We start from the raw sequence: 26,948 nt of genomic DNA on the forward strand, positions 1-26,948 counted from the left end.
TTACAAAGTACCCGTTTATGGTCTTTTTAAAATAGAAAGTTTTTAGCTTTTATTTAATTTGTTTACCAATTCAGTCTCCCAAATCAGCTCATTTTAATTGTGCGCTCAAAACAAAATAAATCTGATTTTTCTTTCTTTTGTTGTTTGATAATAAAAAAGTGATCTTTTGTGAGAGTGCATTCTTGAAGGAGAAAGGAAAAACAAAGAATGACAAAGATGTATACACTTTCAAAAAAATGAAGAACAAATCATACGAAATTGGGTAACGACATACGTACACACATGCACATGTCCTTGGTCAGTCTAAGATCTTACCTCCCCACTCCAATGTTATTATCCCTAAGGTATAAATGCATCTATTTTTGTGTTCAGTCAACTTATACTTCTCTATCATGACATATTAATACCCAAGGAGAGTTGAATGTCAAACTCTTAAAAAAATATACCTGGATGGAAAGGAACTGTAACGATAACCATTCAAGAAATGCACATCCAAAGCCAGAAAAGTTGGGCGTGGGAATACAAACTAGTCAAGGATCATTTTGTTTTTGGGGTCCATGGTTGGCAAACTTGACTAGATTAAACTTCACGGTAGCTTTCTAGTCAAAGAGAAAGGGGAGGATGTCATGAACAACTGTTTAATGAGATTGGACTCTAGGTATGTGAGTTTGAGTCACAAGTTGACTGGAAATGAGAAAAAAACCTCCCTTTCTTTTAGAATTTGTTGATGAAATAGTCTATATTAAAAAATTAAAATAAAAAATGCACTTAAAGGTTGTATGGCTTCTGACTGGCACCCCCCAAAAAATATATTGACAAACTAGGGAGAACGCCAACATAGGGCTAGATAGCTCAGTTGGTGAAGCGCCGGCACATCTATCCGAAGGTTATTGATTCAAATCCCACTCTTGTCAATTTTTTTATTTTTTATAACCCCAAATAATAATAACAAAATTCTTTGACATTTGAATGTCTACAGACCCCTGCTGCACAAGATTCATATCCCAGAGGTTTTTCTCAAGTTTGCTGTCTAATGACTCCATTCAGTGTCTCCTGCCATACCCAAATTTCAATTGCAGTATTAACCCTTTTGTGGAAATATTATTCCAAATAAAAGACCGAAATCCTAAAAAATAATCAAGCAGATAATGAGAAGTACGCCAACAAATTTCATAACTTGATCCACTGGTATTAAAATAATAAAACCAACTTCAGTCCTAGACATAAAAAAAAGAAATTACTCGGCGGTCACAACCAACTCATTAAATTTCAGTTTAGAAAGCTCCTAAATCGTTTACTCTTGAAGTTGCCCGGCGGCATTTACCCCCACCCCTCAGTCCAAAGAACAATAAAGAAAAAAAGGAGAAACAAGTACAGAACAACGTCTTCATGGACAGATGGAGGAATACAACAATGTCAGACCTGACGTTAAAAACATAAAGCAAACGGGTTACAACACAGAAAGAAAACAACAAAAAAACTCCACCATGACCAAGCACATGCAGATATAACATCCACAAATATATATAATTTTTCTGTCTGTGTATCAATAGAAAAGACAACAAGAAAAACAGTATCAGAATGCCGTAGGTTAAAAAAAAACATGTCGTGGTCTGTTTGATCAAAAGAGCAAGATCTTTGGTTCTTGAATGGATCTCAATACAGAGTCACTATCACTATTTTGCGGCTTTGTCGTAAATATTCGATGTATCAAATTGATTGAGGGGTAAGCTCAAGAATGATACAGACGATTTTGTCAAAGGAGAGGAGTCATCACCATGTACACCTGTACTAATGCAATTGCATTGGCTCCCAGTTAAGTTTCGAACAGTTTACAAAATTCTTCTGTTAACTTTCAAGGCTCAAACATGTCAATCTCCTGCTTATTTATCTGAACTTGTTCATCATTATTCCCCTACTCGGACTTTACGATCATCTCAACAGTCATTGCTTTCTGCTACTAGAGCTTCTTCCATTTTTTATGGCCACAGATCTTTTTCTTACGCCGCACCGTTTCTTTGGAATAGTCTTCCTGTGCATATTCGCCAAGCTGATACTTTACAATGTTTTAAGTCCTTGTTGAAAACTCATTTGTTTAAAGCTTCTTTTTTGTAATTTGCCTATTTGTATCTTGTATCTTTCTCCAATTGTTTATTTTATTGTTTCTTTAATGCGCTTAGAGGCTTTTGCATTAGGCGCTTTACAAATGTCTTATTATTATTATTATTACTTAATGAGGAGAGTCTTAGAGTCTTGAGGTGACCTTACCTGATTCTGGTTCTTCATCTTCTTCATCCTCAGGATTCAAGATGGCTCCTGGTTTCAACCTCAGCTGCTCAAGTTGCCCTTGAAATCAATCCACATAGTCCAAAAACTTAAAACAAATGTCACACAATTTTCACCCAATATCTAATCCCTAACTCTCTATAAATACACCCCCTTCCTCCCCACCCATGAAGAGAGATCAGTTCAAGTGGGATAATCTTGCCATTTTTCCGAGCAAGACAGGCATCCTTATGCACCCCTCTTTTCAATACGTATTCTTTAACTGACCATATTTTTTACCTTATGAGGGTGGTTTCATTAGGGAATTGTTTCATCTTATTTTAATTGCCTGTACAAAGTTTTCTTGTTCCAATGACGAAATACATCCTTTAACATAACAGTAACAACAATGAAAATACATGTCACTGTTTCATCGGATCTTGTAACATGTCGCTGTTTCATGGGATCTTGTTGTCACTGTTTCATGGGATCTTGTTGCCACTGTTTCATGGGATCTTGTTGTCACTGTTTCATGGGATCTTGTACATGTCACTGTTTCATCGGATCTTGTAACATGTCGCTGTTTCATGGGATCTTGTTGTCACTGTTTCATGGGATCTTGTTGTCACTGTTTCATGGGATCTTGTTGTCACTGTTTCATGGGATCTTGTTGTCACTGTTTCATGGGATCTTGTTGTCACTGTTTCATGGGATCTTGTTGTCACTGTTTCATCGGATCTTGTTGTCACTGTTTCATCGGATCTTGTACATGTCACTGTTTTATGGGATCTTGTACACGTCACTGTATATATGCCACTGTACATTTCACTGTTTCCAGGAATCTTGTACAAGCTGGCAGTAAGCAAACAGAGCCCCCTTTCACATCCCTGCTTACCGTGGAATTCTGTGCTTATGGCCTATAAGAGAAGTATTCCATGGTAATCAGAGCTATGAAATTGGACCCAAGTATTTTCAAAGTAATCCTTTTATTACTGCCTAGCTTGAAATTGGCATTGGAATCTATTGATTCAAACTGCTACTCACTTTTTTCCACCTCTGGCTTGAGTCTCTTGTTTTTGATAAGAATCTTCCTCTTCAGTTTGCTTGGACAGGGAAGATGAACTCCCGCATCCAGCTAAAGATGGAGAAAACACATATCTTTGTAACTTTGGAGAAGAAACTTTTTAGGTGTAATGATAATTATTACAATAAATACATAAATACTCATAAAATTCCCAGACAGTTTAGGCAGTCCTATTGGTTGAAAGGTTGTCACATGGCCATGTTTACAGCTTTTAAATAGCACCAAGGAATGGTTTTCAAGGTGCCGCGTCGCAATATGCAGCCAATCAAAACAGGAACATCGGGGCAAACCCCTTCTTAGTGCAATGGGTTCTTTTACATGCATTACACAACACACAGGACCAACGGCTTTACGCTTCATCCGAGGGACGACGCAGAAATAATGGTATTAAGTGTCTCGCTTAAGGACACAGCTGTCACGACTGGGACTCGAACCCACACTCTTCTGATCAGAAACACCAGAGCTTGAGTCCCGTGCTCTTAACCGCTCGGCCACGACACGCCACAATACAAGTATATTATATCAAGAGAAAACAGATATATCATCATCAACATCATCATGTCCCATAGCCTTACGGCCATTGGGGCGACCCTGCACCTCAATACGGCCGTTGGGGCGACCCTGCACCCCTGATGATTTGGCTCTACTCTTCTCAGTTTTCAGCCAGTCTGATGAGTTCCCTTTGCTGTCCAGTCCTTGAAGTCATCAATCCAGATACGCAGGAAAAAAATTTAAACCTAAACAATAGACCCTTCCCATGAAGTATGTCAATTGCACATAGCGCGTGCGCACTTACATTTTGGTTTGCAAAATGAGGGAATGTCACGCTGTTTTGTACACGGCTAGTGGGTGCATGACACAGACGTGATTGCGCGTCTGCTTAGTGCACAACTCTATGGCGTTTGCCAACCAATAGGGTATGTACTTATGCGTGAATGTATTCCCAAACCAATAGGGTATGTACTCATGCGTGAATGTAATAAGCATATTTAATGGGAAGGGTCCATTACATGAACAATCACAGAAACATATTAAAGCAATTCCAAAGATTGATTTTTTACCGGATGCTCTGGGAGTGGTTCCTTCAGGACAAACTCCCCCAGGTATTCCTCACAATATTTGGCCAGCTTGTACTGCTGAAACTTGGTACAGTGGTTCTCAAAGGACAGAATCACCGGGAACTCTGACGTCACAAACGCTGTGTCACGGATAGCTATGATGACATCCTAAGTCAGGTAGGTGGAGAGAGGTGAAGAAGATACGAAGAGTGATTCATTTGTACAAATATTTTGGATAGTGAACGTCGTGCGATTCTGGTGTGCAGGCTGCACAACCCACTGCCCAATGAGCGCTCGGGCAACCACGCTTATTTCTTATGCATACTAATAAAGCACACCAAACAAAGCTGTTTTTCTCTGAAAATTTCAAGACATTGTGTTGCTGAGTTGTTCTCACGGTCAGATTTTTTATAATTCATAGAAATTGCTTTGTCTCAAGAAATACAATGAGACACATAAAAGCGCAAGGAGCTGTGTACTTCAAGATGTATTTTCAGTCCAATTTACAAAGGGTTTTTTCTGTGTGTGTGTGTGTGTCACACCTTCCAGCAGTAAAGGGTATGCACTCATATAATTTAACTTAAATGATAACAGGGTAACAGAACACAAATGTGTTAAAACAAAAACCTAAATACAGCCATTTTATAGGGCTGCATAGTTACATGACAAGTCAAATTGGGGAGAGGTGGGTCAATCACATATCGCTTATGCTGAAGAGGATTGTTTAACATGCTGGGGGAAAAAACCCACAATGTAGACAAATGTCACACCTTGAAGTTGATGTCTGAGCACATGGCCAGACCGTGTGTAATGATTGGTTCTTGGTCCTCATTCCGGCCATCCCAACAGTCCAACTCAACACACCTAGTCAAGAAAGAAAATAAAAACACACATTAAAAAAAAATAATAGTAGTGATAATAATACTTGGTTGTTATTATATAGCGCTTTATCCAGGCATGATATTTGTTTCTTGAAAAAAAACTTGGAATATTTTATCGAGTACAATGGACTGACCTACATAGGGTACGTTCGATTAGCTTCCCCGAGTCGACCCCGGTCTGCCCCCGGTCTGTTCAAATAGCTTTGACGTCATTCCAGGGGCTCACCCGGGTCAGCCCCAAGTGCCTTGCTTGTGGAACAGGTCACTTGGGGCTGGCCTGAGGTGCACGACGTCACCATGAGAGGGCATGTGATCGTCTGATTAGCTCTTGTCAGGGCTCACCCGAATGAGCACCGCAGGGTCGACCAGGGGAAGCTCATCGAACGCACCCACTTTTACATGGTGTAACCCCCACGGAATTCAGACATGGATGTCATATCTCTCAATAAAAGAAACGCTCTCAAGATTCCCTTTGAGCTAATTTAATTACTACCAGTAATGCAATAACTGTTACAATTCAAATCGGAACATTCCAAACAGTTAGTAAATTAGCCAGCAGAATATTTCAAGTGTCACCCTAGAAATTCCACCCTGTAGCCAGTCTGCCTGATTGAGAGAAAAAACAAAAGCGGCGAGGGACCAAGCAGAATCTTGCTCCAGGACCTTTATGTTCCTGGCCCCATTCCAATACGTACAAACCTTTATATTACTAATTTCAAAATTAGCGGGTGACCCATTACATGAAACATACATACATCACATAGCATTCTGGGGGGTGTCCGATTTCCAATGTTAGCAAAGCTTAGCGTTTCATACATACATACATAATATTTTACCCTTGGTAAGAAAAAAGTAGGAAAATTATAATCGAATAGGACTGACCTACATATTGCATGGGCTTTGATGGGGCTTTTCAGGCTATTAAAGGGAGGGTATACCTTTGGTTATTACTCCAAACATTAATGACAATAAAAATTACTCTGTAAAGATCACTGGAGAGTTGTAAATACAACAAAACATTGTTAGAAACAACACCATTTGAAATAATGTACATTGAGAGAAAGAGGTTATTTTTCACCCCCAAATTTGAATGTGAGAAAGGCTTCAGGCATGAAGCCCTTTCAGGCATTTAAAAGCACACAGCTCCAAGCAACAAGGTTGATTTTTTTCTTTCATTATTTTCTTGACCAATTGGTCCCAAATGTTGGTCCCAGGTTTGTTATTTGATGCATATGTTGGGATACACCAAGTGAGGATACTGGTCTTTGAAAATTACCAAAAGTATACCTTGCCTTTAAAGGCAATGGACACGTTTAGTATCTGTCAAAGACGGGTATTGTGTGCTTTCAGATGCCTGCAAAAGGTTTTAGGCCTCAATACTTTCTCAGATTCAAAATATTTAAGTGATAAATTACCTCTTCCTCAAAGACTTTGTTACTTCAGAGGAGTCGTTTCTCAAAATATTTTATATAATTATCAGCTCTCCATGGTAAGTTTTGATGCTTAAAATATTGTGAGTAATTACCAAATTTGCTGATTTTTCTGAAGGAAATAAAAATTCAGAAACCAGATTAAAGTAGGAAGACATTGATCATGCGTGGTTTCTAACCTGCATCCAGCGAGTAGGACCTGCCGGTACATCTCCACAGAGGACTTGCCACCAAACTGTCTCCCCGTGAGGTACGTATTGTGAGATGAATTGATGAAGTAGTGGGATAGGGGCTGGTCCATGTCTTGGTACAGGTCAAGCCGATCAAGGAACACTGGTGCATTCTCATCAGACATCAGGTATCTGCATAAACCGTCCACACTCAGTTGATCTAAAAGCAGAATTTTATTTTAATAATATGTGAAAAGAGACAAAATACACATCATTGTAAATGTTGTGGAGTGGCCAGAAGATGTATGTAATAGAAGCTTTTAAACAGAGTCAAGGCACAAGCAATTACTGTGTTTCAAGAAAAATGAGCGTGAAAGTTTGATTGTTTTATAAGTCATAAAATTCTGCATTGAAACATGTCTCTTGAGTAACTCTAGCAACTTGACAAACTAAAAAGTAACGGAGCACTAAGTATAGTAATGAGATAATTCACACCGTGACCAACGCAGTCATTTTCTGATGGCATCCAAGATTGATCATTAGACATAAAATCAGTCAAAGTTGGACACTGGGGAGGATGCATCTTTCCATTGTTGATAAACAAAATGCGATAGTTGGCACGGTTGGCTGAATGCTAGCAAAACATTCAATCATGTTCATAATAATAATAATTTATTGAACTTATTATTGTGCTATCTCCAGGACCAGCCTGTTCGAGAGCACATAACAATTTAACACAATTCACAGATGTTGTGACCAAATTCAACATTTCTGCAAACTTTCAAATAACAAAAAAATACATCCCATGATTGGTTGCCTTGTTTCCAACAAATTCACCACTATTTTCAAATATTTGTGTGACGTTATTACCGAACTGTGGCTTTTTCTGCTTTGCATTTATGGCTTCCCATAGTTTTCCAAGCTTGGTTGGCCAAAACTCTGGCTGTGTCGATGTAGTAGAAAGGTCTATAGATAACTTGTAAAAATACCCTTCAGGCTTTTTCCAAGATCATTTGGACAAAAATGAAGATGCGCTCCATATAAATTGTCCAATAAAAGCCGTCGTGGCTGAACTCAAGTTTTGGTGGCTGAGTCATAACAACGTGGTTTGAATGTCGGTCCATGGCATTTGTGCCTAGACACTTAACTATAATTGTTCCTTGGCATTTATATAATTCTACCAAGTAATATTCATAGAAGTAAAATTCTGTGCATTACATGTTGCCAAAAGAAGGGCAGAATTCCGCAGTAAGCGGCACCATTAATCTGGGTCCAGCTTGTTGTGGAGTGGCCAGAAGATGTATGTAATAGAAGCTTTTAAACAGAGTCAAGGCACAAGCAATTACTGTGTTTCAAGAAAAATGAGCGTGAAAGTTTGATTGTTTTATAAGTCATAAAATTCTGCATTGAAACATGTCTCTTGAGTAACTCTAGCAACTTGACAAACTAAAAAGTAACGGAGCACTAAGTATAGTAATGAGATAATTCACACCGTGACCAACGCAGTCATTTTCTGATGGCATCCAATATTGATCATTAGACATAAAATCAGTCAAAGTTGGACACTGGGGAGGATGCATCTTTCCATTGTTGATAAACAAAATGCGATAGTTGGCACGGTTGGCTGAATGCTAGCAAAACATTCAATCATGTTCATAATAATAATAATTTATTGAACTTCTTATTGTTCTATCTCCAGGACCAGCCTGTTCGAGAGCACATAACAATTTAACACAATTCACAGATGTTGTGACCAAATTCAACATTTCTGCAAACTTTCAAATAACAAAAAAATACATCCCATGATTGGTTGCCTTGTTCCCAACAAATTCACCACTATTTTCAAATATTTGTGTGACGTTATTACCGAACTGTGGCTTTTTCTGCTTTGCATTTATGGCTTCCCATAGTTTTCCAAGCTTGGTTGGCCAAAACTCTGGCTGTGTCGATGTAGTAGAAAGGTCTATAGATAACTTGTAAAAATACCCTTCAGGCTTTTTCCAAGATCATTTGGACAAAAATGAAGATGCGCTCCATATAAATTGTCCAATAAAAGCCGTCGTGGCTGAACTCAAGTTTTGGTGGCTGAGTCATAACAACGTGGTTTGAATGTCGGTCCATGGCATTTGTGCCTAGACACTTAACTATAATTGTTCCTTGGCATTTATATAATTCTACCAAGTAATATTCATAGAAGTAAAATTCTGTGCATTACATGTTGCCAAAAGAAGGGCAGAATTCCGCAGTAAGCGGCACCATTAATCTGGGTCCAGCTTGTTCGCAAACATTGCTAATGAGTGGGGGACGGAAGGAGGAGAAGGGGGGGTGGGAGGGCGGTTTAATATCGACAACTCTCCACTATCAACAGGAAGACCAAACCTCGATCATTAGTATGCATCACTTGTTGATGAACTACAGGAAAATGCAAAATGGAGACAGGTGGATTGGGCAGAGAGACGACCTCCCCTCGATCGCATCTACAATCCCCCTCTTAAAAGTTCCGGGTAATTAACTTCACTGTCCCCTTAAAAAAGACAGTTGTGCCAGGTGGAACAGGAGAAGAAGCCGTCTTCATGTTGATATACGCGCCTTTCTTGTAGTACAAATTGTGTTGCGACTATAAGAGGGTTCAGTAGACGGAAACTCGCAACGGGGATAAACAATATTCATTTTGGTTTTACCCATATACACCGATGTGTGTTAGCACTGTATACTCAGTACTTTCCCGAGTTCTGTGAAAAAAAATCACAGGCATATTACTCAGGTGGGATTCGAACCCACGACCTTTGCAAATCTAGAGCAGCGTCTTACCAACTAGACCACCGTGATCGCCCGGTAGCTAGAGGCAGTTCGAATCCTATATTTTGGCAGCTTGTTGTACTGCAAAGAATTAATAGATGGAAATTTGCATGGGGGATAAAGAATATTAATTTTATGTTGTATAAAAGTAAGTGAGTCATCATTTGGTGAGTTTTCTTTCATTGTTTATATTATTCTAACGAGAATGTTAGAATCATTCCTCATTTAATTTTATTTTTATTAATTTTTTTCTGGGGGGGGGGGGGGATTGAGATACCCTCCACTAACCTCTCTTGACAAACTCCAGGTCCTTCTCATAAGTGTTGATGATTTGAAGAATACGCTCACGGTCGTAGAATGGGAAGAGTATTTCATTTAGTCGCGGGTCTCTCTGTCTCTCATTATGGAACTCAATTAACTCGCTTACTGTCAGGCCCTCTTGATCACTTTTGCTCCTGTAGTCCAGAGGAGAAAAAAAACAAAAAAACAAAAAACATAACAGCATTCTACAAATTTCTTTACTTGTTGTTTTATCTCACAACTATTTAGGACTGTTTATTTCTTTATGTTACAGAATTGGTAAGAAACAAAAATTGCGAAGATCATATGATTTACATATGATTTATATTATGGGTGCGTTCGTTTAGCTTCCCTGGGTCGGCCCCAGTGTGTGGCGTTTTTTTTTTTTTTTTTTTTCCAGGACGAACGTGGGTAATTATCTGCACACGTTCATCCAGGAAAAAAAACCAAAAAACATACTGGGGTCGACCCAGGAAAGCTAAACGAATGCACCCTATGTTAGTAGAAAACATGCCTTGAATATTTCTGTCTGAAATGTGATATAACTCAGTGAGAAATAACTCAGTGAGTATTTTGGCATTGATGTCATGTAAAATGTGTCATTGATTTTTCACTATTTTCTTGTGACCCAGATAGCCGATTGATCTCAAACTTCTACAGGTTTGTCAGTTTATGTATATGGTGGATTACATAAGGTGATTAATCTGCCAGCAACTGTTTTGTTAGCAAAACCAATTCTGTAATGTTCCTTTAAAGTCACCAGGAAGAGATATTTTTTTAAAATAAAGCTTTTGTCACTAATATATGTGTTTTGATGAGTGGAATGTGAATAAACAGTTAACTAAGGTTTTAAACAATCAGTTCTTATGTTATTTACAAATTTAAGAGTAGACCCCGACCCGAGAGGGCGGTGTTCGTGACGTCAATCGAGGCAGACTTTGCCTGTAATGCGTAGAGTAAACACAATTGCAAAGTACATGTACGGACCAAGTCGTGAGTTTGTACGTTTAAAAAAAAAAAAAGGGGGGGAGTTTTCCGGCAATGCCGACCAGGTGTATTGCTGCTGAATGCAGAAAAACACTTTTTGAAATGTACCAACTCACGACTTGGAAGTACATGTACTTTGCACGTGTGTTTACTATACGCATTGCAGGCAAAGTCTGCCTCGATTGACGTCACAAAAGGGGTAGGCGGAGTCAGCCCCCCAAACAGCTTAATATATTTTTTAAACATATAAATCGTGACAAACAATTACTAAAAAAATTGTTTTATCGTCCTAAGCATATACTCTTATGTTTAAAAGAAGAAAAAAATCTATTTCCAGGTGACTTTAACTAATTCTTATGAAATTTTTTTTACAAAAACATTATACAAAAATTTGCAAATGGAGTAAGATTGAGTAACACAGCTTGTGTCAGGCCTACTTTAAGGTCGAGTCACACTGCAGCGATAACGGGAACGATCACGACGCAAAGATAATGCATTCTATTGGTTAAATGAGCGAGTGCGTATTCTGCGTGGAGCAATTCAACCAGTACAATGCGTTTTTTTTTTTGCGTCATGATCGTTATCATGACTCAGCCTTTAATCAGTAAGACATTGATAGGTGGTTGTCTAGACAGAGACATACGTAATAAAAACTGACATTTAAAACTGAAAGCAAGTGTGAAAAGATGTGTTATTGAGTTGTGGTTACATGAAAATAAAAGTGGGCTGTTTTGCATTCCTGGAGGACTTCAGAGTGGGAGTTTAAAACATTCTAGGTGCGACGGAGGAAAACAACCCTGTTCTTATAACTGAGCAAATCAAGTAAACCCTCAGCTGATTAAATGTAAGAGATTCAAATTTTGTTTTTGCCCCCCAAAAAGAAAGAAAATTGCATGTACCACACACAACTTTCCACAGCGTGTTTTTCCCCAAGTTTTCAATGGCGCCAAATGAAAAGAGGGAAACAGAGGAAGTCATCTGATGAGCTGAGAAGTTACATGTCTGAACATTATTTATAAAGCTGACACATTTCTTAAATGCAACAATTAATTTGTAACGTTTGTCTGATTTGTCTTGGTCTAAAATAAAAAATATTTACTAAAAATGAAGTCCTGTGCGAGACATTTTACTGATCATTTTGAGGAAATATGAGGAAGACCAGGAAGGCCAGGAGGGATTAGCCAGCTTACATTTGCTTGAAGAGGTCCTCTATATCAGTTCTTGGGCAGATTTTGTGATACAGATCATAGAATTTGCTAAATGGGAATGTCTGAGGATCTATCTCATCATTCTGAAAAGAGAACAGGAAAAAGAAAGTTTATTAACACTTTCAACAGTCTCCCATGCCATGGTTTAAACCCAGTTTATAGTGACAGCGCATGCGAAACGAATGTTTACATCACAGCGCTGTTTGCGCAGAAAATGTTTCGCAGAATTTGAGCACATCTCTATTCTTCCGAATCATTCGTTGCAACTTTGTGACGGTATCCAATTTGCATTTGCAGGAAGTATGAACCACGCTTCACAATTGTGTGGCCTTCGAAAAACACCTAAATGTTTTGAAATTGCCTGGAAAGAAGGTTCAAGAAGTACAAAACGCTATTGGCCGATATCGCTCAATTGCTTAGGAAAAACTTAACTATCTGAATTTAGGGTTTACAAAAGTTGTTGTTTTGTATTAATTCAATAGCATGGTTTTTCATTTCCTGTTTGAGCATTTAAGAGAAACTAAAAGTCAACATTTCTCATCCTCTGTCTGACCATACTAGATGGGGAGGCCCTTAAAACTCATCAATTGGGGAAAAACAATGACGGAAAATATTCCATCTTTGTAGTTTTAACCATCAAAACAGGCGTGACTTTGGTAAAATCTCACCGATAAATTTTCAGAAATTGAATATAGCTATTTTTCCCCAAAGTTCCAAACCTTTCCTGAGGGAAGCCCAAGTTCCTCCAGGGACTTGAAGACGATCTTCTCCGTCTTGCCCGAGGCAAAGGTCCTGGTGAGGTTTCGCACAGGTATATTGCCACTCGGGTTCACCTGAAAGCATATCTTCATCCAGCTGCAATTGGGTATCAAGGAAGGAGAGGAGGAAAAAAAAAAAAAAAGAGAGGGACTGTTAGCGACGATGCGACAGAGTTTCTCTAAAAGAGCATCTATGGTGGGGGGGGGGGGGGGGGGGAGACACACACACAATAGAAACCACGTCGGGGACTTCGTCTTGTGTTGCGGGATTTATTGACTTGAAGAAGTCAATGGACATCCCAAAGGGGAGAGTCGCATAGGTCGGCTTCCCCCTCTCCTATTCAAAAAGGTTTTACTTGATAGATGGTTCACATTACACGGACGCTGCAAAACACGCCTGACTTGTGCAGCGGGTCGGACTAAGAGGTAATTCTCTGCCTTGTTGGTCATTGTGTTGTTCATTCATCCGCATTTATTCTAAGTATAGAATGATCTTGGCAGAGTAAAGTGGAGTGTTCAATGGGGAACAAATAAATAAATAGAAAAAAACTAAAGAAAATAAAAAACACAATGTTGTTTAAGCTGCTGCAAAACCAAGATGTCGGAACAAATTATTGAAACAATACAGTTATGGATAACAACTATACAGTACTCCCTATAGTAGGGCATTCCATGGGGATACATAAAGCATGGACAGATGGAGGAAGAATAAAAGGCATCCAGCAATGGATGGGCTCAAGCTGTTGATGTTGGGCAGTGAAAGGCATGGGTTTATAAGTAGTGTTTCAACCTTGGAAGACTGGTTTTGTATATTCTGCACAAAAAACATGCAGTAAGTTAAAGACCAAAGGAAAACAGAAACTTTGTTGCAGCATGGAGGTATAACAAAAAGCAACCCCTACAAATGTTGTCAAAGTAGTGTCATTGGGAAGTTTAAATGTATCAAAGTTGTAATTAACTGATAAACAAGTACATTGTAAACAAGTTGAAAAAGCATTTTCATTAAAAAAAAATCTGCTTGAGTAACCGTTTAAAAAACCTTTAAATTCTACCTATTTCTTGAGAATTAATTGCTTCATGTGCTCAGGTCATTTATTGAAACAACTGGTTTACTTCTCATAAACTGGTTAACATTGTACACCACTATAAAGCTTACATATAGGGCTACATTTATATTTAATTTGCTACCTCCCACAAGATTTAAACAAAATAACTGTGGCAACTTTTTGATTTCATATTTTTTTTTTTTTTTTATTTTACACAGGGTCGAGTTAAGTGGTAGTAGTAACTGTCATTCTCAATAAATCTGGTCATAGTAAGTTTTAAAAAAATCCACCGCAGTGGCGCTACTTTTAATCCCAAATTAAATATATGTAAATGAAATCTTGTCAAAGATTAATGCTGCCAGCCCCTCATATAATTGAGGATGCATTAACGTTCGTCATAATTTTCTTTTCAGGTGTGCAGTCACGGAGTCATCTACTTAGGAGCCATCAGTGAGGGTGTGAGAATTCACATTGCCGTATTCCCCCCTCCGCAATAATAATACATTGACCTAGGTCTGACCTAGGTCTGACCTAGGTCTTGACTTACTGCTTCATTAGGCTGGTCATTGGGCACACATTGTTGGCTTTGAAGTTGTGGGTAATCTTCAGGAGTCCGTCAAACCACTCCTGTAGGATGAGGAGAAAGGTGGATAGAGGAGAAGAGGGGAGAATAGAAGAGACTGATAATAAGATTATTTTGCTGACTTGAAGTTCATGGTTAGAAGGGTTTTTGGATGAGAAATTGATAGAATGAGCCAAAGTAAAAAAAACATGGCAACAACCATGGCTTAGGTTGGTATGCAAAGGTCAGGAAAACAAGCTTTCCTTCAGACAAATGTAAACTGATAGACTGGACAGGCGTTAGACCAATAGATTCCTTCCGAGAAATTATGAGAAATTGTTTCATTAGGCCAAAATAGAAAAACCCGAAAACAACCATGGCTTAGGCTGATAAGCACAGACAGTCAGAAACCAATGTAGAAAACAAAACAAGCTTACCTCAAACAAATAAAAACTGATAGCCTGGACAGGCGTCAGACCATCAGATTCCTCCCAATCCAATGGTTATTTAAAAAAAAAAGTGTTTTTCTTGCGAGGACCTAACAACAGCCCATCGAACATTGGATTGACCTATCACCGCCGCTCACAATAAACGGAGGCTAATAACTGCACTTATTCAATACTACATGTTCATGACCACCCGAACCAGCGAAAAACAAAGCTTATCAGTTGTTGTTGGTAAACCATTCCAAATTGAAAAGGTCACGCTTGACAGTCTTCTATGAGGAGCCTTTCAGGACAAGATATTTATATCTCATTGAAGGCTGTCAATACTTCTGTTTTAACATATGACTAAGGTACTGTTAATTTAAACATAACTGACAAAAAGGTGGGAGAATATCAAATTGGACAATCGGTCAGATGAAGTAAGATAGTGGCTAAAATTGAACAAATACAACTTTAAAGAAGTCAGTACTTGCTTACAAAATTCACAAATTTTTGAAAATCATCCCTTTGAATGAAATCTTAACAAAATTGAACAGATAACTCTACAGAAGTCAGAACTTGCTCACAAAATTCACAAATTTTTGACAATCATTCCTTTGAATGAAATTTTAACCCCCAAAACGTCAAGGAAATGAAAAATTCAAAGAGTGTATGAAATTTGAGAAACAGTTCCTTAAAACACAGGCGATCATTAATGTCTTCATGAAGAAGAGAAGAAACAAATCTTAAGAAAAAAAAAGGAAAAAATCCTCATCATCAATGCAAAACAAATGGCAGGCCCCCCAAAAACAGATATACTTTCAAATGTAACTTAAGAAGATGCTTGTAGGTTAGGAGCGTCTTGTATGACACTACTAAGGAACATGCGACGACTCCTTGACAATGCCACAAAGGACGTTATGACATCATGCTGCAGAAAACACAACCCCCGGCAGTTGCCAAGCACTTAGAGGTGGTTGCTATGTGATGTCACTGCAATCATTAAGCCGCAGAGAGTTCTGGTTTGACATCGCTCACGCTGGGGTGTTTAGCATTTCCCCAGGCCCTTTTTCACCTCCTCTGAAATGGTTAAGGCCATTTAAGGCCACATAATTTTGAACCGCCGTCGTATATTCCCTGCGTTTGGAAATTTTTCAGTTTCGATTTTTATTCATGCGGCCGTCTCTGATTGTTCGGGAATAACATGTTTTCTAGCATTTAAGACCTTTGTTGTTTACAGTTAAGAAGAAATTCTGTCCAAGACATTTGATAAAAAGATGGTGAGTTTCTACTTGAGTCCACACAAAAATCAGTTCAACCTGTACTGCACTCAACCACTTATAAATTCAAGCGCTTTAAATGCAAGTAATGATTGCCTGGATTTTATCCTTTGTAAATAAGAAAGTCACATCAAATTCATAATCAAACCCCCTCGATTTTTCGCCATAGTATAGATTAAGTAGGATTTGAAACTTTATATGGTGGAAATACTATCTAGAAGACGATCAGAGCATACTGATCCAAACGTTGAGTTGAAACCAATGGTTCTTTTTCGTAACCACCCCAACTCATTTAGAGATTATCATTACATGGTGTTACCGCAAACCTTTACTATATAGTTATTTATTGTTTGTATTTGACTTTCTTTATACGATCAAAAATTCTACAAATTTTCTACAAATGACATACATGTACCACCGCCCAACCTAAAAACTCTATAATTTCATTGCACTTTCTTAAACCAAACACCAAGTCACACCAGCATCTATATTAAGAATGAGACACCCCGTCCTGGATTTCATGTATCTGTTTGCTTTCCGAGAATCGACTTTCGACTCTCTCAAGACAGCCTGTTAATTTCCTGAAGACAACAACGACGATTCTTAGGAATATCCTACCGCTTCTTCCTGTTGAACCTAGCGTGCCATCTGCTTTCAGAAATAGAGTGGGGGGATTTGGGGATTATGAGGTTGGGGGGAGGGGGGGTAATTTTGAGGTAATTAAGAGCAATGTTATTCTAGGGGTGTCAATGACGAGCCTAAGCAACATTTACGCACGTTGCATTCTACATTCATTCTGATTGGACTTAAAGCCATTGGACCCTTTCGGTAAACAGTGTTGTCCAAGGCCCACACTTTGTGTACCACAACTTCTATATCAAATAACAAACCTGTGAAAATTTAGGCTCAATCGGTCATCGGAGTCGGGAGAAAACAACGGAAAAACCCACCCTTGTTTCCGCGCGTTTCGCCGTGTCATGACATGTGTTTAAAATAAATCCGTAATTCTCGTTAACGAGAATTTATATTGTTTTTCTGTTTTCTCAAAAAGTAAAGCATTTCATGGAATAATATTTCTAGAGAAGTCTTTCACCATTGCCTTCTGTAAACCCTATAAATTATTTGTAAATCTGTGACCTTTTTTTATTTTTTATTTTTTCTGAACCAAAAGGGTCCAATGGCTTTAAAATCCCAACTTCCAATTTATGAAGTGGGATGGGTACACTTGTTTATACTGACTTTCTCATGATACTTTAACAGGAATCACAATCTACATATATTCTACATGACTGTGGAGTTGGCAAAGCAAGCCTCAACTACTTCCTCTTTTTATGCATCTTACTGATTTTTAAGTTCTACCTTCACCCAAACATGGAGGGGGTGGTGAATCCTACCTACGTCATGAGTACCCTATCCTTAAATGTGATAATGCACGTACTTGTGCACGTAGTTACACAATTAGTGGGGATCTTATAGGGTAGAAAGCTCACAGCTGGCATTTTAATACAAATATATCAACAACAATTCATAGAAAACTATTTTGTTTGTCACATTCTTTAAATGTTGTCATGTCTGTGGGCTGAAATGTGCACAGGGTTAAACAACATTTGGTAATAACTAAGGGAGGTAATATATTGGCATCTATCAAAATTTAGCATTCTTAAAAATGGTGAAATTCAACTCCAGTATAGTCGTTCTTTCCATCAAATTCTTCAGTGTGAGATAATGTGTTTTCTTACCACATTTCTGTAACAAGAATATTTTTAGCCAAAACTTATGCATGAATTGAAATACGTTTCGCCTTCCAGGATAACTCTGCTAGCGCCGAAACATCAGGCCATTAACTATTTAGGTCGTTCTGGTTGGTAGCAGTTTGCAACAGCTAACTCAAGTTCCTCGAAATACTTTTAACATAAAGGCAGAAGGTTTTCACAACATATATAAGTGCTCACACTACACTTGTGACAACATGTACATGAACAAGCTCACTGAATTTGAATATTAAAAGTATGGCGGCCAAGTAAATGGGAGAAGAGAGGAGGGCACTGAACTAGCTGCAATGAAATTACTCGAGTCCAAAACCCGATCACAAATCTTGAAGTTTCCTCGCATAACGAGCCACAAACTGAACAGCATGTCGCATGATCGTTCCCCAACGGTGTGTCCGAGTAAGAAGAAGAAGAAGACTGAGGGACTATTTGATATGCAAGGTCTGGTGGATCAAGCGGACTCAGCTCTTAGACGCTGACAGATTTACGCTATATTTGCCTTGATTAGGAATCAGCCGGCCGTAAGTAACCATCAAGCTTTGCGGGGTAATCTTTAATCATCGACTTGAACACGTTCAGCTTTTTTTTTTTTAAGGGGGGGGGGGGGGGGAGGGGAGTCTTTTTGTGTGTGTGTGTGCTAACCATGCTTACTTGAGGGTACGTTGAACATGGGATTCGCCCCCCTCTATAAATAGGGCAACCTTTGCATTGAGAGTCTATGCAGTTGCTGTGAGGTCAGGTCTTTCCCCCTCTTAAAGCAACGTGATATCAATTTTTAGTCAACTCTTATAATTGTGCTCCCAAAGTCATTATCTTGAAAATAAATTCTGCTTTGAAACTACATGTATAGATGCAGTAATCTTTACAGAAGAAGGCAAGAGATACATGGCTTTTTTTGTTCCTCTTGTTAAATAATGAAATGGAAGTGAAACAAATATATTGTTCTCTTTTATGCATTAATACATTAAATGTTTCTTTTTAATGAAAATATTTAAAAGAAATGGTTATCATATGAATGGCTCCAATTCTTAAATGAAATACAAATAACAAACTTGCAATGACCTTCAATGACTGCCAATTATGAGCATATTCCAGCATATTCTCACAATATTTTGGTGCAGTGAACATTCTAAACAAGACCTGTAGACTAATAGGGACATTTTTTTGAAAATCAAGCCCTGCCATTGTCAATGCACATGAGCCTCTGCGCTATATAAGAAGCCACTATTATTATTTTTATTATGAATAAGGTGCGCAAGCACATACTGCTCAGCATGTCAGATGTTACTTTGAACTTTGTTAAGCAAAAGAATGAATCCCCCAACTCCCATCAGGGGGCAATGTTCTCCGCTTCATAGATACAGAAATCCATCAGCTTGGCTTTTGTGCACGTTCAATCAATACCTCAGTGTGTGTGTGTGTGGTTTCTGAAGTCAGAACAAAACATTAAAAAAAGATGCAGCCCCTAGATGAACCTAGAACTGCATTGTGTTTCAATGAGTTTACTCTCCCCTCCCATCAGGCAGTGATGTACAAACCCTATATCAAATACTACACACAGCAAACATCCCCCACCTACACAGGGATATGATAGACTGTTGAGGAGACTAAGCGAGAAAGCATTACATGTGATGCCCAATATTATCATTTATCTTTGATTTTACGTTATGGTTTCATTTCTTATGTATTTTATCTTTAACAAAAATATAAAAAATAAACAAAAATTGTGGGGGGGGGGGGTGGCAAAAAAACAGGATTTTTTTATAGTTTATTTTTTTAGGGCAAAACAAAACAGAATTCCGTTTAAAGGGTGTATGTACTCTTTGTAGGACAAAAAACACCATGTCCACAGATTTACACTAAACTTACACAGTTTGAAGATAATGATAGTAGAAAGCTTCCCTGAAAATATTACATGCTGAGGTGCTGTAGTTTTGGGGTAATGAGTAAAACAATGTCATGAAAATTATTTTAAGCATTTACAAACATATTTTCATGACATTGTTTTACTCATTTCTCAATAACTACAGCACCTCAGTAAGTAATATTTGAAGGGAAGCTTTCCACTCTCATTATCTTCAAACCCTGTAAGTTTAATATAAATCTATGGACATTTTGAAAAAGTACCCAAATCCTTTAAAAACGGAGAAATCACATCCCTGTCTATATAACTGTAGACACATGCCGAGTTAGCAGTTTTAGCCAAACCTCGGATGCAAGGTATAAAATGCACCCCATGAGATCAAATATTACAGGATAAATCTTCAAGGAATCTGGTTGGCTGGACCAGGGGACTCCAGGGAATTTCAGGGGAGTCTGGCACCGTGAGACGGGCTCAACAGATCAAGGCTAAAAAAATTCCGATTAGGAAGTTAGTTTTAGTTTTAGAGACAATATTATAGTACCAGACTTTTGATTGATACTGAACATGTTATAACTGGATTTATCTTAAGAGTTCTTTTTAAATAAGCCTTTTTGAGATATGGCGGACACAATGTATGCTCAGATTGTCTTCTGGAGAATGAGCAGCACTATGATCGAAACGTTGGGCAGAAACTGGCTCTTCTAAGAGCACTTAATCCAACAACACTGCTCACAAAAGAGATTTAACACAGTGCGACCGAAAAACCTTTTAGTTAGTTTTCCCACAATGGAAAGCCTTCAGTCTTATCTTAAGATCAAGCACAGCATTTTCCCGATTGTATTTCTCTGAATACCAAACAGACAGCACTCCAGTTTGGGCAACACACCAGGTCTTTTTATCAACATAATCATGAGTAATATTGTGTTACCATGGCAATCAATTTTGATGCCGATTGGAAGTCATTTCTCGATGGAATCGACATGACAATTTGGAACGAGATGTAGCCACCTAGCATCTACTTATTAACATCATCTACATGTTTACCTGTGCAAGTTCTGATGAGGAGGCAACCATATGCATGTAGTTGATGTTGACAAGGTCCAATCCGCTACACACTGTGAGAGTTCTGTCATCGACATTGCCCTTGGCGTATGGGTCCAGGATGGGTCCAACTTTGCCGAGATAACTTGCCTCCTGCAGAAGACATAAAGAGGAAGTCATGTAATTAATATATGTAACTAAATATCTTAAATTATTGACGTTACCATTGCCTGCTTTGATAAGGTTATCACTCTTTGAAATGTTGTCTTTGTGTGAAAAAATTAAAAGGCACTGGGATAAAAAGTCCAATCCATTCAATAAACAGGAGTTTTGTAGGGCAGAATATTAGACTTGTAGACAAGTCGTTAAATGGTTGTTGCAGTGATAGCATAGCTGCTGGCTCCCACGAGACAACGGCTCCATTTCAACAGGGCCGTAGTCGCTAGCCAGCATTTTCGCGCAAGAGCAGTAGTCTCGCGAGGGCAGCCTCCCCAGACGGCAGCAGTATCGTGAGATTTGCAGAGAGAGTCAGTGTGCTATCACTGCAAATCTACAAATGCAACCAATTATGCAGCATGTAGCACCTTTTGCCAGCTTTTGTTTTCAATCATGTTAGCAGTGGAAGAGTAAAATGTAACAACTTAAATCATCAACTTGTTCGGTGAAACAGAGTTTGCACCTTTAAGTGACGAGATGTCATTGCCTGAACAGCTACATACCTCAAGAATTAACTAAATGAGCCTGATGAGTCTTACAAAAGTAGGCATTCTACTGAATTTCTCTTTGAAGTAAGCTTCTTAAATGTCACATCATGCAAACACAGAACGACAATAAAGTTCAAAAAAGGACCTGAGTCTGGCTGCGGAATAATAAAGATCCCACACGTGTTCAGGACAATGAATCATAGAGAAATATGAAGTCTCCCACAGCAATAAAAAATAAACATGTCATTCATACTAAATGTTGACTGAATGTACACTCTTTAATAAGCATATATTGTCTTGTGAAATTGACAGTTTTATTAAATTTCAAACCAAATAAACCTTGGACAATTTGTGTCAACCCCAACCCCCTGAGCCATTACCCAAACGCCAACATTATTTAACAATTGAATGCTAATCACTCATAGAGACTCAATTTAAATCAGAATGTCCGCAGCCTTGGGCTGTCTTTAGACTTCCTTTGAATTTAAATCTGTCGATAATTCTCTTTATCTTAATCATCAGACATTTTACAAAAATTGTCAGTCAGTGACATGCATTACATTTCTGCTGGTTATTCACGCTTTGTTGAAAACATAATCTGCCAGGATATTTGGTTTATCCCCAAATCAAAAAGCTTTTAGTTGATGATTTCTTTTTTCTTCTTCTTCTTCTCCTTATCTTCAAGTAATTACCACTGGCTTACACAACCCTACAGTAATATACACATATTGATAATTCACTTTCCAGTTGTCTGCAACATCTCTCCCTTCTCCCTCTCTCTCCATCTTTCATTTTGAAATCTCAGCAGACATAACAAACCCAATCAAAGCACATTGCAGTCGCCATGGCAACTAATGAGGAAGCTAGCCTGATTTCCTGGAGGCTCTTTCCACGGACGGAAATATTCCGATCAGAACAGGTGACGTCTTCCTTCTTCCCTACATAAGCGAAGGGACTATAGGGAATGATAATCACGATAACGCTGCATTCAGTCCCTCGATATGCAGTTAACGCAATCCCAAACTGTGGTTCAATGTGTATTGAATTTGTTGTGGGGAGGTGCGCTAAACCTGACCAGGGCCCAACTTCATGGAGCTGCTTAAAAAATACAAAAAGAAGCTCATCAGCTCAACCTAATTTTGCTTAACAGATTACCAGCCAAAACACAATCACACACGTACCATAGCCTATGTGACTGGTATCCTGATAATTATTTTCTTAGCAGAAAACTATTGAAGTGATATTTTCTGCGTAATCAAAGCCAATTGGTTAACCAAAAGTTACTGCTTTGTATACCAGCTTTAGGTTGCTTGTATGGTTGCTTACAGTACGCATAAGTCATAATACACGTGTTTCAACGTAAATGCATTTCAAATGCATCATGTTTTATATATAACAGTTAACATAGTCACAAGATTGACAAAAAATAATGTGAGATCGTACACCTCTGGGAACGAGGTTGTTACTGACCCAAGTCATCTGAGGTTATCACCACAATGACCTTGGTTGCGTCATTTTGAGAGTCAATGTGTGTTTTACAGTGTAGTAGAAATTTTATTTGGAGATGCAGGATTTACACGCTTATGACTCCCAAAATGATACGTAGCACAGTCAGCGGGTTTGACATGCGTGAAACGGTCAACACCGGTAATAAAATAAAGGTTGCTCATTGGTCCATTCTGTATGCCATGCTTACATAGCTGTGTGTCTCTATTGTTTCATTATCATTTTACCTTGAATGTGGCAGTGGGATGACGTCAATGCATAGGTACACTTGATAACAGCACCTTGTACACCATTTTACAAATTCTACACCTATTACTGTTGAAGCACGACCAGTAGAGCTGAAATAATTTCTTTATATAACTGTTCTTACTTTATTCAGCATTTAAAAACACAACGGGGAAGAATGTAGTGCAGTTGAAATGTTATGCAATAAACCAGTAGGGCGTGACCAGTGGCTTGGCAGGCACGCTGCGGCCTGGCCATGCGGCTGTCCGTTGTCCAACAGTCCTGAAAGAAGACGTCTATTTATTAGCGCTCTATTGCCGTCTAGGCACACCAGACTCAAGACTCACTGTTGTTACTTAGGTAAGAACCGAGATAACAACAGTAAACCATGGTACAGCACCTTGTAAACCATCATCCGGTCCTACATGTACATGTATGTAAGTAATAATTCAAATGTAGTCCCACATACTTGGCAGGAAACTACCCAACATTGAAGCGCCTTGAGCATCACCGAGTAGCTGATATGAGCACCAAAGAAGCCACTGTTATTATTATTAAAATGTTGATGTAACCCTCCCCGGGGTTAAGGGGTGTGTTCCAAGTTGGAATAAAAAAACAAATGAATGAATGAATTATAAATATTGTTATAATATTGCGGGCTGTTTGAATTATGTAGAGTTTGAGATCACTGTTTTGATGACCGCATCCTTGACCATCCCAGTTAATCCAGGAGAATGTGTCTGATTTTTTAAACAGATTGGAAGGTTGTCCAAGGTTTAATATGAAAACCAGAAAGCGGTTATCTCTTGACTGACTTTTTAAGTAAAGGTACATAGCACCATCGCACAGTGGCATATGTGTAAGATCATATCTTTTAAATTTGTTCATTTTATCAAACTGTTGAATATCCTTCTTTTTTGAGATGAAGTTGTCAGTTTTTCTCTTTGTAGTCAAGTTAATAAAATTACATTATAGAGCCTTTTCCAAACTCCATTTCAAGGTTCAAAGTTCATTTTATTTTCCATAGGATCAACAAATAAAATACATCATCACTCAAGAGCAATCAGTTTAAAGAATACAAAGAGTAGGCCTAAAGATATAATAAGATGAAAATAAATATGATACTGCAGAGGGATCTATTTCCAGCTCCAGCCCCATTTGATCTTGAAGCACAGTGCAAAATGCTCCAAAACTGATGACGAAGCCAAAGCCAAAGCCAGAACCTAAGCCAAGGTTTGGAAAAGGCCCAGGAGCTCTTAGTCAAGTTGTCTCTCAAAACAAGAACACAAACTTATTGGTTGTTACAAAAAGTCTCTTGAAAAAAACTAGATGCCTAACATGAATCTAAAAAACCATTCCATGAAGTTGCGCTCATAAGTTCCACAAACTAACATGGTGTTGTATTGACCATGTTGAAATAAATTTGACCCAGTAACCTCCACAGCACTGGCGTAGTGAAAACATCAAGTAGTCTAAACACCATAAAATCATTTACTGCTACACGCAAATGTCCGTCAACCCTTACTGCTCTTCAACCATAATGGGGGCCATGATCAACCCCCTGCTATTTCTCAGATGATAGTTCCCTTGAAATACACATGAGACCATATCCCCAGGAGAGACTTTGCTTCAAAGGTGATAAGTTTAGGTTATACTTGGGTGTGAGGTTGAGTGTTCACAGAAAGGTGTCCAAGAACTTGTGAACATTTCAGTCTGACAAATCTTCAAAGTTAGATTTAAAGGTACACTGTTTAATATTAAAGAGTGGCGAAGAGTTTTTAAAAAAAAAGGTCACATCATCATCAAAATTTGTTTGTGGCGGACTTACAAATTCCATACAACTCATCTGCCCCCCCCCCCTCCCCCCAAAATTGCATTGAAATTCACACTGTACTTGGAAGACCATAAATTTGAAAAGGAAAACACAGGAATATACAGGTTATAGTTTAAAGCTCTCATACCTGGCCATTTCTAGAAAAACTGATCCTCAAAATTACGAATCTATGAAATTTGCAGTTGATGAAAACACTATTATTCAGGGCAGAAATTAAGGGAAAAGATCGTCCAAACGCAATTTCACGAACTTACGCTTCTTTCATTTTTAATTTACAAAAATGATTTATGTATTTTTGGTTTTTCACTTTTGAAAATAATGCACATAATATTTACATGTGGGCCAAGCTGTTACTTTAGCCCATCCCACACCAAATGTTAAACCTCACGCGCCAATGTCCTTTTTTTTTTTTTTTTTTTCTTTTTTTTTTTTTTTTTTTAGCAAACAAAAATCCTGGGAAATGGGCCTTGCCTCCAGCAGCCTTTAGCAAGTACATCCAAAAGACACAACGACTGTGTCTAGCTTATGTTATAGCTCAAGGAGTTTTATAGACAATTGGACAAATGGTGATTTAAAAAGCTGGTCTACAAATTCTTGTTATAATAGGTCTGTCTAAACAACTACCCTTGAACAAGCAGGTTTTTATTACAATTTTATGGAGTTAAATGTCGCAGAACTTTGCCATTTAATAACGTTAACACAGTATAAACGATGGATGCAAATTTATAATAATACAAACATTGTATAATTGAATGTAAAATGGTTTTGTTTTGTTTTGATTGTTTGCAAGTCATACTAAAAGTCAAGCGACAAAACATTAATTCACACTGTTACTGTGCTAAACAAAAACCAGTTCAAAAATCTTACATAATTGTTTGTTTTGTTCCAACATTATTCTATATTTGCCACTAACGATGGAAGTAAAAGTAACTATGTATAGCCTAGCCCTAATGTAAAGTTAGTCATCTGTAAGCATGCTCTATGCTCTGATTATTGCCATTGATCTCAACCTATCAATGTGCAATATTCAACTATAACAGATTGTAAACCTTACTCACTGAGAACAAAAATAAAATTAGTAGTTTAACTTCTAGTTTGACACATAACATCTGTTAGTTGAGCTCTGATTGGCTATCAAACATAACACTCATCACGCTTCATTGAACCCACTTCAAAGTTTGAAAACTGTATTTAGTTTATCCTCTATAAACATTCAAACTCAATTTCTCTCCTCAAAATCGTCCACAGGGTGCATTTTGTGGCTTTTACATCCTAACCTCTCCTCGCCTTAACAAATGTTGAATCATAAAGCTACCTCAATGGTTGAGAATTCATTTGAAAAAAATCTTATTAATACGAATATTCATTATTTGAATACAAATATTACGTCTTGACAGGTGTGTTACTTGTTAAGAAGCGTTTCACGCTCCAGGCTGGTGACTTTTGAGAAGCAATTAATGCGCGCAACCCTTGGCATGTAGCGCTCTTTTCGGTGAACGATCTAATTGCAGAGAACAAACCTCTGTATGTCTGTCACTAATAATGAAACTATTAGGCATGGAAGCTTGAAGTACCTGATGAGACGCAAAGCATCATGGCATTTAAATTAGACTCTGACCTGCTGTTAAGGTCAAACACACAAATTGGTCATGCAACAATTAATTAAAGGCACTGGACACTATTACTCAAAATAATTGTTAGCATAAAAACTTACTTGGTAACAAGCAGTGGAGAGCTGTTGATAGTATAAAA

General features: G+C 38.2%; 1 protein-coding gene across 7 annotated transcripts in view; it reads right to left on the reverse strand.

Moving 5' to 3' along the window:
• Positions 1–21,076, reverse strand: part of LOC117288321 (1-phosphatidylinositol 4,5-bisphosphate phosphodiesterase beta-4-like) — a 61,835-nt gene extending 40,759 nt beyond the window's left edge. For 6 of the 7 annotated variants that reach the window (XM_033769164.1, XM_033769157.1, XM_033769148.1 and 3 more), the window contains exons 1-10: positions 20,931–21,058; positions 14,534–14,613; positions 12,902–13,037; positions 12,165–12,265; positions 9,976–10,142; positions 6,898–7,108; positions 5,178–5,271; positions 4,411–4,575; positions 3,310–3,400; positions 2,269–2,346 (exon numbers count right to left, since the gene is read on the reverse strand). In XM_033769164.1, the coding sequence (XP_033625055.1) occupies positions 2,269–2,346; positions 3,310–3,400; positions 4,411–4,575; positions 5,178–5,271; positions 6,898–7,108; positions 9,976–10,142; positions 12,165–12,265; positions 12,902–13,037; positions 14,534–14,613; positions 20,931–20,966 (1,159 nt within the window). In that variant the 5' untranslated portion in view covers positions 20,967–21,058. Of the gene's footprint in view, positions 1–2,268; positions 2,347–3,309; positions 3,401–4,410; positions 4,576–5,177; positions 5,272–6,897; positions 7,109–9,975; positions 10,143–12,164; positions 12,266–12,901; positions 13,038–14,533; positions 14,614–20,930 lie in introns of all 7 variants that reach the window. The other variant, XM_033769181.1, reaches the window with a different exon arrangement.
• Positions 21,077–26,948: the final 5,872 nt, after the last annotated feature.

This window comes from Asterias rubens, chromosome 1, assembly GCF_902459465.1.
Source record: "Asterias rubens chromosome 1, eAstRub1.3, whole genome shotgun sequence".
Taxonomy (NCBI): Eukaryota; Metazoa; Echinodermata; class Asteroidea; order Forcipulatida; family Asteriidae; genus Asterias; species Asterias rubens.